Genomic DNA, 14,226 nt, shown 5'->3' with positions numbered 1-14,226 from the left:
CAGATTGCGCCAACAACGGGGCAGGCAGAAAAATAATTTTAATATGATTTCGAGGGTTTAATTTAAAGTTCTGTATAGAGATAGCTACTGATATAGGTAGAGGTAAGGAAAGTCGATAAGGCTGAAGACTTATCAAACTTCCGTTTCGAAAATTTACTCTCCGGCGCTCGAATGCCTTCGAGTATTTGAGATTGTCGTGAAAAAAACCTTGAGAATTTTGGATGCGAAGCTCCCTATTACAGGCCGTCCTGTCTACCTGTTTGCATGTGGCATCCGACGATAACTTTCGAACGGATTGTCCGATTTTGATGGAACTCATTTTAAAATGCTCTCGTTTGCTTTCACCAGACACCTATTGTTTTGGTTGCCATACCACAAGGGGATTTTTCCCGAATTGAAGTATTTGTTCTTACTTTGGGCGTAGGCATGTGAAAGCTACGATAACTTTCGAATGAATTGTCCGATTTTAAAGATGATTGGTCTAAATGCATATGTCAGGTATCTATTGCTCTTGGTTACTTTACGATATTTGATTTTGTGCATAAGATGCCGTGCGGCTCTGGGCATTACCAACCTCAGATTCAATGCGTACCTGGGAGGGAGGATGCGGTCGAAGCGTGGTGCCGACAACACCACATTCATCTACGACTGAGGGCATACTCCCTACATGCCCTCATGGCATGGTGCTATGCACAAGGGAGAACTTTACATATGACAGAACGAAGACTAAAGGAAAATGAAATGAAGTGAAATCTTCCAGTTTAATGACCTACTATTATGTCTGTTAAGCTAAGAGAGAAGTATGATTAAGGCAAGTGAATGATGATGGAATAATTGGTGGAATGGAAATGTGGAAGGAAACGGTAGTACGCCGAGAAAACCCACGGACACGATGTTGTCCACCACAAACTTACTTGGTCGGGGATCGAACCAGGGAGGGACAAAAGGGATGAAGGGGAAAGGGGAGAAAAACGCACATCCTCTGACACATTTCGATGGCTCTGATTCAATTTCCATATCAAATTAAAATAACTTCCGATCACTTCTTAAGAAAAAATAGAAAACATTATTTCCTCAAGAGTTCTCTCAGCTGCTTCGTATATTGTTCCAAACAGACTTTCAAAGAAGGATGGTCGTGCAGTTACTTGCTTTGCAGTTGTTGAAAGAAATATTAGACCCTATCTCTCCTGTCGTGTCCTGCATACAATAGACTACTTATCACTGTTTCCTTCTTTTCCGAAACAAGAAGCCAATGTCTTTAAAACCGATTACGATTACATTGCACTTCGCTTGTAATCAGATTTCTCTATGGGAAACAAGGTTATACTGCTAATTCAAGCTGAAACGGTGCTGGAAAGTGTGTTTAAGTTACTGTAGTGAAAATGTCAGCGAAAAGATCATGTGGGATATTCGGATCATTCTGAAACTCGGATATTTGGATAGGGCACATACTAACTAACTAACTCTATGGCCTATGGAACCCGGAGGTTCAGTGCCGCGTTCACAAAAGCTCTCCACTGACTTCTATCCTTAGCTAATTGGATCCAGTTTCTACTTTGTATTCCTATCTCTGCGAGATCCATCTTAATATTATCCTCCCATCTGCGCCTAGGTCTTCCTAATGGTCGTTTTCCTATGGGTCTACCAGTCAAGACTTTGAAAGCGTTTTTACTTTCTTCCATTCTAGCTACATGACCTGCCCACCTAAGCCTCCTAGACTTGACGATCCTAACAATGTTGGGTAAACCGTATAAACTATGTAGTTCCTCGTTATGAAGCTTCCGCCATTCCCCATTCTCGTTCCTCTTGGGTCCGAATATTCTTCTCAGGATCCTGTTCTCAAATACTTTCAGTCTATGTTCTTCCCTCAGAGTAAGCGACCATGTTTCGCAACCATACAGAACAACAGGCATGATTATCGTTTTATATATTTTAAGCTTCAAATTCCTCGACAGAATTCGCGACGACAAGAGATTTTGAAACGAATAGTAACACGAATTCCCTGCTTTTAGTCGACATTTAATTTCTTCGTGAATATGATTTTCGTCTGTTAATATTGATCCTAAATATTTGAAAGTATCCACTTTATCAAAAGTATTATTTAATATTTTAACAGCCTCCACAATTTGCCGTATTACGGTCCCGACGCACTTCCATGTATTAGTTTTCTCTGCTAGGGCACATACTAGTTCCTAAATAAAATCTTGACCGGACTACGGTAGATCCTATAGTATTGGAGCTATGGACCTATAAAGTTCATTTATTCATGTTTTCGGCAGCCTATAACTCCAAAAGGAAGCATTTGTGCACCCAGGTTGGTCTATACTTTTGTTTCATCTTGGTCTCAGGATAGGGTTGCCATATTTTGAAAATTCGAAAAGCGGGGGATTCTAAACCGTAAGTACTGATGTGAATTTGTGTATTAGAAATACTGACGATCCTTCTGGCCATTTTTTTTAGTGATTTCTTTGTTAAGTGACACTTCCAATGTACTTTTCTAACAAAACTAAAGTAAAGAAAATTTAGTTTTTGCCTTTAATGTTTTATTAAGTTCAACAAATGTGAGTCTCGAATTGTAAAGTAAGTATTAGGTAAGTATTACAGTAAGATATCTCTAATCAGGATTTCTGTAAGACAAGTTTAAAAAAAAAAAAAAAAAAAAAAAGCAAGCGATATATGGCAGGTTGTTCATACGGTTTCTCTCTAAAGAATACAAAATAATTTCTAAACTTTTATCGTAAGAAAGCTAAAACATATTTAAGAGTCTTGGTCCATCTCTTATAAAATTTCTTATCATTTTCAAAGATTTCTACTTGAAGTCATACTAACATACGAAAAAACCACAGTTTCAACATATATGAAATACAGTATAAACATTTTAAAGAAAAAATACTAATAATGAATCTAATCTAAACAATATGCTAAGGATCCGTAGGTTCAATTTGCAATCATTTCTGAATATATAAAGACTAGTTGAACATATAGATTACGTAACAATATAGACGTGTTCAGTTGAGCTAGACAGAATGTTATCAAAGAAATACGCACCCATGAGATCATACATTAGTATTCATGGGTTGAACCAAAATGTGTATGATTATGCCAATTTTTTTACATTTTTCATTCCCTTTAACTTCCTTTAAAAAATCTCGATGGCATAAAATCTTATCATAAAATTCTACGCATGATTCGTCTTTCATATTGTACAAAACCAGTAGTAATAATTTGACAGTTTTTGCGTTCATCTTGTTTCTGTCATCTGTCCATTCGCGATTGAGATTGACACAAAAATGTAGCGGTTTACGTGAATATAACAACACTTTATCAACAAAGTCGTCTTAGATTTTTCTCCAATCCAAAAAAGCGGGTGGGTTTTCGTGATTAAGAGATGATTAAGCGGGGACGAATATAAGATCTGAACATCTGGTGGTATCCGCTAAAATTAGGTAATGTGACAACCCAAACGTTGGCAGTGTTGTTTGAAACACTCTATATAAAATAATGCACACGTTATTCTAAATTGATGCAAAAGTCTTACGTTTTTAAAACCTACATTATTCGTCCAGGAAGCAATCTGCCTCCACCAAACGACGCTTCTGGATCCGCTAGTGTGTGGATTCATCATAATGTACAAACCAACTGTATAGAACATATGCTACACTGTATATTCACTGCCGAGGAAATAGATTTATTTCCGTTTTTCACCTTCATTAAACTTAGTGATGCTTTCAAGGTTTCCTCCGCGTAGTCTTATCATACGTCCTAGATTCAAGCCCGATCCGGAAAATTGTCTGGGATTAACTAATGCCCGAAATTTTAGGGAAAATGGAAGACTGGGAAATTTCGCTGTGTTTGGTCAAGTGCTTGGCTTGCAATTCTGTCTTGTGCTGATATTTATGAAAAAATCAATAACGATAAGGTGTTCTTCGCAAGAATACTTTACTCAGGAAAATAATAAGGACAATAATATAAAAAATATATTTTAAGTATAGAAAATGATCATAAGCATTTTAGGAAGTTAAGATTAGACTTTTCTTAACTTCTCAATAAACACACATCATTCTTAAAAATATCCAGAAATTATGGTAATCCTACCCTGGGAGATTTTGAATACACGGAGGGTGAAAGTAGCAAAAATACTGGTAAACCACGGTGAACATGATCAGAGATATGTTTGTGGGCAAATATTCCTCCTGAACAACCCACGAAATCACCACTGATTTGACTAACATTTATTTTGCTGACAGGCTAAAGGGGGAGTTTGCGCCCAAAGCATCATTATATCTGATTGCAGCAATGTGTGAAGTAGTGGCCATTAAGAGAAAGCAAACACGACAGAAGATAACACATTTGGCTTAAAAATAAAATTTTGCTATAATATTTTAGCAACACCGTGCGTGATTAAAATGGTTGAGGTGTTGGGCGTATACTATATCGTATGAAGAGCAAATTACCCTATTTGTACGTGTAAGACCGTATCTCTGGCAACACTAATACACTAGCTGTTAGCAAATAACAAACAAGAGATAAAATTCAGGGAAAAATGAACGCTTTCTGTGTGTGGGGGGGGGGGGACTAAAAAGCAATCCCTTTCTGCACGCTTTCCTATCTCCTCACAAATACAACTTTGCAATAACTTAGATGAAAAATGTTGTTTGACTAGTTTGGCTGCAAGAAGGAATCATTGAAGAGGTGAAGGAACCGAACTGTCCATCACTACTTTTGATAATAGGGTAAAAGCAAACAATTCAGGACATTGAAGGGCAAAAACCAAAATGCTTCCACCATAACATGCTATACATCAATAGAAAGAGAATGAAGTGTAGTTACAAGGTTTGCAGAATTTGTCATGAAATTGTTGTTTATTGTAAAGTAATCAGCTTGTTTGTAACAGAAAGTGTATTAATGTGCTGTTGTGAAATGAAAGGGAAGTGCATAGTTTAGTTATTGTACCACTGAGCATCTGTGCAATACTTTCACCATTCTTCATAGAAATGTCGTCTATGGAACGTTACCTTCCAGGCCAAAACATAAATTATCAGCTCTATGTGGGTAGGCATCGCTAGTAGCAGTGAAATCGAGAAGCCCCTTGGTGTTATGTTACGTACGTCACGGAAAAGGGGGTTAAGTTTATCCTGTACAATGAAAAGCACGTGGACAACTTTCATTCGTTAAATTGTTCAAATAGATCATACCTTCTAACAGTAGGAATTTAACGCAAACGTTTGTGACATCTGGTTAGACAATAAAGTACGTGACCAACGAACTGAATGCGTGACGTACGTAACATAGCGGTATTTGTTACGTACGTCACGCAAATAATGTCAAGTCATGCCTGATACTAGCCATCTTTAGCAGTGGAAACAATATGTATTAATTGTTCCTGAATCGAGTAGTATTGTTAGTACAAATGGCAGCACTGCATCGACTGCTGCTTGTTCATTAGAGACAGGATTGTCTTAGCGTTGATTTCAGTTATGGTGTGTGTTGAAAGTGCACCATCGTCATTTCTTTTCTGCAACTTCTATATATAAATATGGCACCAGTTAGCCCCAGAAGTCCACAACGGAAAACGCTAGAGAAGTTAAGTGAAGAAGAAAAAGCAGCAAATCGTGAGAAAGAAAAGCATAGAATGCAGCAGTACCGAAATACAATGTCAGCATCGAAGGCAAAAAGTGCGTCGACAGACAAAAATACGGATGCAGAAATCCGCAGCGAAAGGAACCGAGAAGAATCTGTCCTATCCGGATGTAGTATAAGCTATCAGAATGCTGCATCGTTAACATAGCCCTAGAAGAAAACTCAGAGTGGTTAAAATAGTGGAGCAGTTTGGCGTGGCACAAAGGAAAACACAACAATATAAAAGCATCGTACTAAGAAACAACCGTAATTAATTTCTACAAGAGTGACAATATATTCCGAATGCTCCCTGGGAAAAGGATACCGTTTTCATGTACAGCAATGAATGGAAAAAGGAAAGATGCAAAAGAGACTCGTGATGTTTTACATCAGCAAGACACATAAGCTATTCATTACCGAATTTGCAAAAATATATCTATGAGTTAAACTAGTTTCCAAAACCTTTGCCCCAAAGAATGCATTACTGTATCTAAGCAGGATCATTTGTCTTGCTTGTCCATACTGTGAGAACATTCAAAAAATGATTGGCGCCAAAGTGAAATGGAACCAGCTAGCAATGACAAAGAACGTGTTTCTTGAGGGAAGTGTATGCGATACAGAGAGTGAGATATGTATGAAGAATAAGTGCATGACATGTACAAACGTAAAACATACATCCAAGGTCTGTTGTATGAACCGGAAGATCGCGAGGAATTTGTTTGAAGTTTATCAGTGGAAGAGGGGCACCCTAGAAATTGTTCATTTTAACTTTCAATATGTGACAGAAATGGAGAAACAGTTACTAGTGTATCGGTGTCACATATACAACATAAGAAGACAAAACCAGGAGCTGAGCACCTTCAAAGAAGAAATGAAAATATAGATGAAGTGGTTTTGAAGACAGACTTCGGGGAGAAAATTACGCAATTAAACATCAATACGAAGTTATGGCCGCCCACTGGTCAAACACAGCCGATTATACTGTCACCATTTACATCACAGTAGCATAATTCAGCAATGGAGAGCGAAGTTAGGGAGTAATATCTGACACGAAAAGCCATGGTACTTTCCAAGTAGCCGTCTTCAATAATTTAAGATTTTGCTGGAATTGCCCATTAAAAAATACACCTGTGGACAGACAGAGCCAGCCATCATTTTAAGAACCGGAAATCCATTGTCTTTCTAAAGCTACTAAATGAAATTGTACCAACAGAGTGGAACTTTCACGATAGCTATCATGGAAGATGGGCACATGATGACGTGGGAGCAAAGGTGAAAAGGGAAGTTTGGTTCCGTGTTCTTCAAGGTAAAATAATAATGAAAAACGCTAGGGATTTCCATTCCGTCGCTCTCAAAAATACCCAGCAAATTGAATATCTTTTTATATTGCATCAAGACACAGCCAACTACGACTTTCCCTTTGTTATACACTTCATGGACGTGAACTTACAGCAAAAAAGGTTTGTTGCTGTGATATATGAAACACAAGTGCCGATTTTGAAAAACTCGAACCAATTGCACATTGCAATTTACAGCTCCAGTGGAAGTGATACATATTCAGATCGAGATGAACCTGATAAAAATATTTCTCAAAGTGTCAGGGACAAATTGCTTCCCTCCCACAATGTTGACATCAAAATCGGAAGTTATGTTGCAGTGGTGTATGTAGTCGGACCGAGACATAAAACATGTGGGACACGTAACTGCTGTCGAAAGTGATGGAATGCACCGAGTGAAATACATGCGTGAAAGTGATCAGGGAAAAGACACATTCTTTTGTCATCCACATGTAGATGACTTTGATTCTGTGGAACGAAATCGCATCCAGAAAGTTCTTTCAAAACCCCGTGAGAAACGAGATCGCTACACTTTTGCCTACGAGTACCTGAAGGACTTGAACATTATTGATTAAAATGCACATTGTACATTTGTATGCACATTTTTATATTTTTCACACTATGTTGAATTTTGTGATGTCTGCTACTTCCAAATGACTGTGCGTTATCATCAACAAATATCAATAACTTATATTTGTTCTGTGGCTTTCCAATCGATCTCTCTTCGAGACTTTCAATTTTGAATCTCCACTCCACAATTGTTTCTTCTAGTCAAAGTGCACGCTGTTACGTACGTCACGAAATATGTGCGTACGTCACGCTAGTTATGATTTTTTTGCTAAGATACCGATACATAGAAAACTCCGGTTACAATGCAGAAATAGCATACCAGTAGTCACCTATACACAAAATTTTCTTCGAGCATACACATGCAACAGCAGAGCAGAATTTATCGTTTTCTTCTCGATGTCTGACTTCAATGTCCATTTCATTGTGCGTACGTCACGACGTTTTGCACATTTATGTAATTTGTTTTTGGTAATTGGTTGATGTGTATTTTATACCACCTTAAAGCTGCATTTCTTATCTGTCCAATAAAAAAAGAAGTAAAGCGATATCTTCATTATGAAGGCCGCTACACTCAAAGAAAGTCAGAAAAGGAAGTCAACATGTTACGTACGTCACGTTGCTTTCACCCAATACCCGAAACTTCAATAATACTCGAAATTTCGATAATACCCGAAACTTCGATAATACTCGAAATTCCGATAATACCCGAAACTTCGATAATACTCGAAATTCCGATAATACCCGAAACTTCGATAATACTCGAAATTTCGATAATACCCGAAACTTCGATAATACTCGAAATTCCGATAATACCCGAAACTTCGTTAGTACTCGAAATTTCGATAATACCCGAAACTTCGATAATACTCGAAATTTCGATAATACCCGAAACTTCGATAATACTCGAAATTCCGATAATACCCGAAACTTCGTTAGTACTCGAAATTTCGATAATACCCGAAACTTCGATAATACTCGAAATTTCGATAATACCCGAAACTTCGATAATACTCGAAATTTCGATAATACCCGAAACTTCGATAATTTCAAATACTCGAAAGGTTTCGAGTAACCGATGACAACTCGATAAATTTTCAGTCCCGAAGTTCGATAGGTCCTCAGCCTTATCGAACACCCCTAATTGGCATACGTGTGTTATTTTAACTTTCACTTTGAGAACCGTAAACTTTTAATTAGCTATCTGCTTTAATATCCTGTTACCTCTTCGAGAGTGATGAGAAGAGAAAGGAAGGCATAGAGCAGTTAAATAGTTTATTAGTACAGAATGGATTGAAGAAGGATAGCAAAAAAAAGAGGGAAGAAGGGAGAAGAAAGTGAGAGAAGAGACAGAAGAAGAAAAGAAAAAGTATTTGGAATAGAGAACATAGGAGAAAAGATGGAAATCCTGAAGAACTTACTGAAAAAAGGAGCAGTAAGGACATATACGAGAAAAGGGAGTAGAAGAATGTTAGATGCATTGAAAAGGAAAAAAAGAAAAGAAAAGAAACAAAGATTCAACTGAGTGATGAAGGAGTTGTATATAGAATTAAATGCAAAGAATGTGCTATGAGTTATAAAGGAGAAATATGCAAACGTTTTCCGCTATTTCTTACAGTTTTCGTTCTCAGCGTAACGTTGAAACCAGAAATAAGTAATTTGAACTTCTTTCAGTTTGAATATATGGTTAGGGGAGAAGATGGAACCCATTCTTAGGACGCTGAATCAATGGCAGAAAACCGCTTCTCAATATCTCTTACGGGTTTTTTTTCTATACTTGTCAACAGACAGACGGACGAATGGACATAGCCGTTCTATTAGACTTTCATACGTGGAAGTCTAAAAAATATATGCATACTCTTTTTGGAATACTATCGTTACCATACACAAGCACAGATATTTTTCGTTTGAACTTGAGTTGGCGAACGAATACTCTCAGATTTACATCTTCGTGCAGCCATTTTGTTTGTTTAATATACGGTTCCTTTCAGGGGCGCATCCATAGAGACCACCGAGTCTGAACCTCCCAAACATCGGAACACTATTCCAGTGGCGTATTTAGGGGAGGACTAATGGGCTCAAGGCATCCCCCGAAATAAATTTGTTATATGCACAACTTCATTAAAATTTGTCGGCACCCAAAAGGAAAAATATAAGTGCTTATTCACGTGTTGTGCATAGCCCCTCCCCTGAAACAAAATCCACACGTTAATTATTCCATAAATATTTGCATGTACAGGAATTTATACACCTTTAATTATATTATTTATAGTTAGAAGTGCAACCTATATTACATCGAATACGTTTTATTTTTGTTTCCAGGGTTATTTGAACGAAATGTTGAAAGCAATAAAGTTGGACGGATGCAACGTAAAAGGTTATTGCGTCTGGAGTCTGCTGGACAATTTCGAATGGGACTTTGGTTACACGTAAGTTAGACTCTCTATTTTAAATAATGATTTTTTCACACGTTGATTGCCATGCTAAAAAAAAGAAAAATGTAAACTAGCCTTCTACATATGAGGGCTGTTCAACAATTATTGTCCCTGACATAGGAGTTGAACAAAAATATATTTGTAATATGTTATATCCTAAAACTTTACAAGTATGTATGCTAAAGTACAGGGGAATGTTATTGATACAATAGGATAGTAAAGTGGTAATAACTTTGTCATAGTTGATCATGGCATATCTCAAGGTGAAGAAAGGTTAAAAGAAGAGAAGAATTTAGTTGGTTGCTAACAGTTTGTTTATTCCGATGTTCGGTTTTAGAGATTTGCTATCTTAAATATGACTGGTTATGTGTGGCTTCTGTTATGTTATGTAATGATCGGGAAATAATTCAGTAAATAAATTTGGTGCAATTCATATGTTAAAGACAGTCGTTTACTATAATAAAAAGAAACAATAATCTGTGCTGGATGTAAGATTTCTCGGTAACTATTTCTATTGTTTCGTTTTTCGATTTTATGCTTTATAGGGTCTATATAGTATAGATTTGTTCCAAAAAAAAATCCCTTTTTATTCATTCCTCTTTGAAAAGTTGTGTGCTTTTATCCATCAAAGGAATTAATGTAAATACGTGTAGTTTTGTAGACTGTTTAATATCCATTTTTCAAAGCCAAAATAGCGAACAACTTATGTGTTTGTTAGTAAGGCCCGTATACACTATGAGATAAATTCTAGGAAATATCTTAGGATTTATCTTAGGACAAATGTTACGATATATATCTCATAGGAAATCCTACCCTTTTGTGCCATACACGTGCCATGGAGATTTTTCGTGTTTCACATCCTCCGAAGAGGCGCCAGATCTCAAAACACATACTCAGCCAGCAATGGTTTCCAGTGCCTTCTGTCTTGCATATCTGTTGTGATAGAGCGTTGACTTTGTATTATATAGAAACGTATGCACTAATAAGTACGCAAATAGGATGTTTACTGGCGGGGAGAAAACAAATTTGTTTTCACTTTCTCTCACCTGATGTCGCTTAAATCGAAATTTTACGGATTTTCTTTCCGAAATAGAGAGTCCTCTAAACAAGAGAAATTTCATACGATCGTTCAGAACATAGGAAATGACATACGATCTGATGCCATACACGTTGAGATTTTGACTCTAGGAAGTTCCTAGGATTTATCTCATAGTGTATAGCAAGCCTAATACGATGTTTTAGTGAGAGATGGGTGGCCAGTTTTTTTTTTTTAATAAACTGTACTTTAAAATGTTACCAAAATTTAATGGTTCCACAGAGTACCGATAATATATTACTCCTATCAATTATTTAAGGTGATCTCTTTTATGAATTCCTTGGCTTTTGTCACCTTTACTTTTCAGTTGTTAAAGTAGTATATACGTAATTGTTAAGGATATAATCAGGGGTAAAAGTGTAGGAGAACATGGGGACGCCATCCCCCAACCTCGAAAAAATATGAACGGCGTCCTTCAGTTTTAAAAAAATACAATGGGCAAAGATAGGCATTGGGAACGGAGTGACGCCATGCTGCTACCTATCGTCTCCCTACCTTTTCAGATCCACTTTTACCCCTGGGTATAATAATGTGTCATTGTAAGGAGTATGGGTGTCATCGTTAGGAGAACACAACTACAGACACAATCTGTTAGTTAACAGTCTGTTTTTGCATATACAATACATAAATATATAATCTATATTTTCTAGCAGAATTAAAACTCGCAATCGAAAACTACGTTTGCGAATTGAACGTCAAACAGGTCATTTTGTTTAGCTTGTTGTCATCCATGTATTAACTTTGAACATTGTTTTATTTAAACACAAATTACAGCTTAAGAGTAAATGATATTGTCGGCTATATATATATATATCTCATTAAACGTTTTTCTGTAAAATATTTAGAATGATTGTTGTTTCCCTTCTCTTTTCTAGCATTGCAGAAATAACTTTTAGTAGCTGTAATTACAAGGTTTCACAATTACATGATTTAAGCAGTGTTGCAAGCTTCATCAGTGCTTTTGATATCTCTGGAACAGTTTAAGATATCGAAGTACTGTAAACGGCAAAATGATTTGTTTGCCAATTGCTAACCACACAAGTAATTAGATATGATACTTACCTAAACAGGTATTCGAAATATTCGAAAACAAAAATTCAAGCCCTTGTAACTTCGTTGCTATTCATTCAAAACAAGTCATACCATAGCCATAGTATAAAACGCTAAGGTTCTTCCGATGTGCATTGTCCTGTCCATCTCCGTTGTGCTGTATATGTGATAGAGGATTCCAAATTTTGTATGTTTGTGATACTATAACATCCTTAATTTGCAACACTGAATAATAAATGTGGTATTTAAGTTTTCGTTTAACATGTTGATTTGAAATATGTAATAATCTGACGTAGTGCCATTTGAAAAAAAAAAACTTTATATTGTGTTGACAACACTGTTTGTTGGGTGTTTCTGTTTAATACGTGCAAAGATGTCCTCCTCCTTATAGCTGCTTTGTGCGAAGTATCGCTTTTTTCCCCTCTTTTGGTTTCTCCGTTATAGCGGATGGTCAAGATAAATTGTACAGCCTGTATGTATGAATTGTCGGCATATAGCTTAATGTGAGATCCTAACCTCGACATCAAAGGTGGGTTATCCTGTAGATTTTATTTTTCTACAACAAAACAAATTGTTACTTCTTATTAAACAGAATGTATTAAATTTTAAGTCCCTAAGTCAGAAGAGTGCTACATTTTATTGTGAAGAGTGAAATTAGCCATTTGTTGCATGTTTTAAATTTCTCTCTGTCTCCTACTCTCTAGGATGAGATATGGTCTTCATGCAGTGGATTTTGGTCACCCAGAGAGACCGAGATCAGAAAAGGATTCGGCAAAATTCTACCGAGAAGTGATACGTAATAATGGCTTTCTAAAAGCGGAAAGTGGTTCTTGAAGAAATTTGTTTTTATCAAGATTTAAAAGATGTCTGTAGTCTCTGTTAGAATAAAAATTATGTATGCAGAAGTATATCTGTTTTACAGAAGGAAGAAGTGTATTATTTCCCCTATTTCCTATTCATTAGCTACAAGTAAGACAAATATATTGTCTACTGTAAAGCTACAGTAATACTTTTATTTATTGTAATTGTTTTATTTATTTATTTATATATGGACATCTAGAGGTGTAAGGTCAAGACTGTACATTGAATGCAGTAATAGTTCAATACCTTTAAAATTACGGAATTGTTCTTGGATGACACGAGACAGATTGCAGGAAGTATTGTCCTGCTGCACCAACAGACGTTTGAGGTTGATTAAATTTGGATATTTTCTAGAACTTGATATTTTTCGTTCCAGTTGCTTACAGTGCAGCTCAGCGTTCATAGCACAATCATGAGGAACAAGTTCCCAGTGCGCATAATCTTCAAAATTTACCGTACACTAAATATCGTTTTGTATTCAAACAGCCCCTGTTTCACCGCTCGTACTCCGTCCTGGTCTGGGTCCAATCGTTGATTACTGGTATCTGGGATCCGTTAGTAAACCCATTTTTTGTCTGACGTCACAATTCGTTTAATGAAATGCTGATCCATAGAATTGTTCAACGGAAGAAAATTCGTTGACTTTTCTTTTCAATATCAACGTGGTGGATTTCTCCGCTTTCAATGCTGAAGATTGCCAAAGAGCTCAACTTCATCTGCGACATTGTACTATGAATATAGGTTTTAATGACTTTAATGGTCGCTTAGGAGTTGCTCTCGTCACAGGAAAAATGAGATACAGTTATAAAAGAGTAGGGATTTAAACAAATATGAAATACTACTAGCAATGACAGTTGTCTCAAATTAAAACTTTAGCTAATTCATTCTAAGTTGAAATGTCAGTCAGTCCTTTCCTTGTCCGTTAAAGTTGTTGCAGCAAATAGGTGATAAATCTTTTGAGTAGAATTCACATCTATAGCTCGTTCCACAACTACTTTTTTACCTAAGGCTAAAGTAGTGAGAATTTAGAAACTGAGGGAAAAGTGTGAAATTATATTTAAAAAACCCTGCAAACTGGAATTACGAAACTTAAATGGCGCTCTTCGTGGGACTCTTGCACCGCGGGTTCGTTACTTACGTCACCGTTTACGGTGCATAATGCAACTTCCCCTTTTCAGGAACATTTTCTAAGACAGTAACATTTTTGACTGCGATACTGGGGTGAAAGTGAGGAGAAGCGCGGGGGAAAAATGTCTGTGGC

The 14,226-nt window shown here is 36.7% G+C and overlaps 1 protein-coding gene across 4 annotated transcripts in view; it reads left to right on the top strand.

Moving 5' to 3' along the window:
- Window positions 1-13,035, top strand: part of LOC145690583 (cytosolic beta-glucosidase-like) — a 67,862-nt gene extending 54,827 nt beyond the window's left edge. For all 4 annotated transcript variants that reach the window (XM_081765639.1, XM_081765647.1, XM_081765621.1 and 1 more), the window contains exons 11-12: window positions 9,846-9,952; window positions 12,809-13,035. In XM_081765639.1, the coding sequence (XP_081621765.1) occupies window positions 9,846-9,952; window positions 12,809-12,938 (237 nt within the window). In that variant the 3' untranslated portion in view covers window positions 12,939-13,035. The remainder of the gene's footprint in view (window positions 1-9,845; window positions 9,953-12,808) is intronic.
- Window positions 13,036-14,226: the final 1,191 nt, after the last annotated feature.

The sequence above is a fragment of the Thermobia domestica genome, chromosome 1 (genome assembly GCF_964235325.1).
Source record: "Thermobia domestica chromosome 1, izTheDome1.hap1.1, whole genome shotgun sequence".
NCBI classification, from domain to species: Eukaryota; Metazoa; Arthropoda; class Insecta; order Zygentoma; family Lepismatidae; genus Thermobia; species Thermobia domestica.
This window is presented reverse-complemented; position numbering and strand designations above follow the sequence as displayed.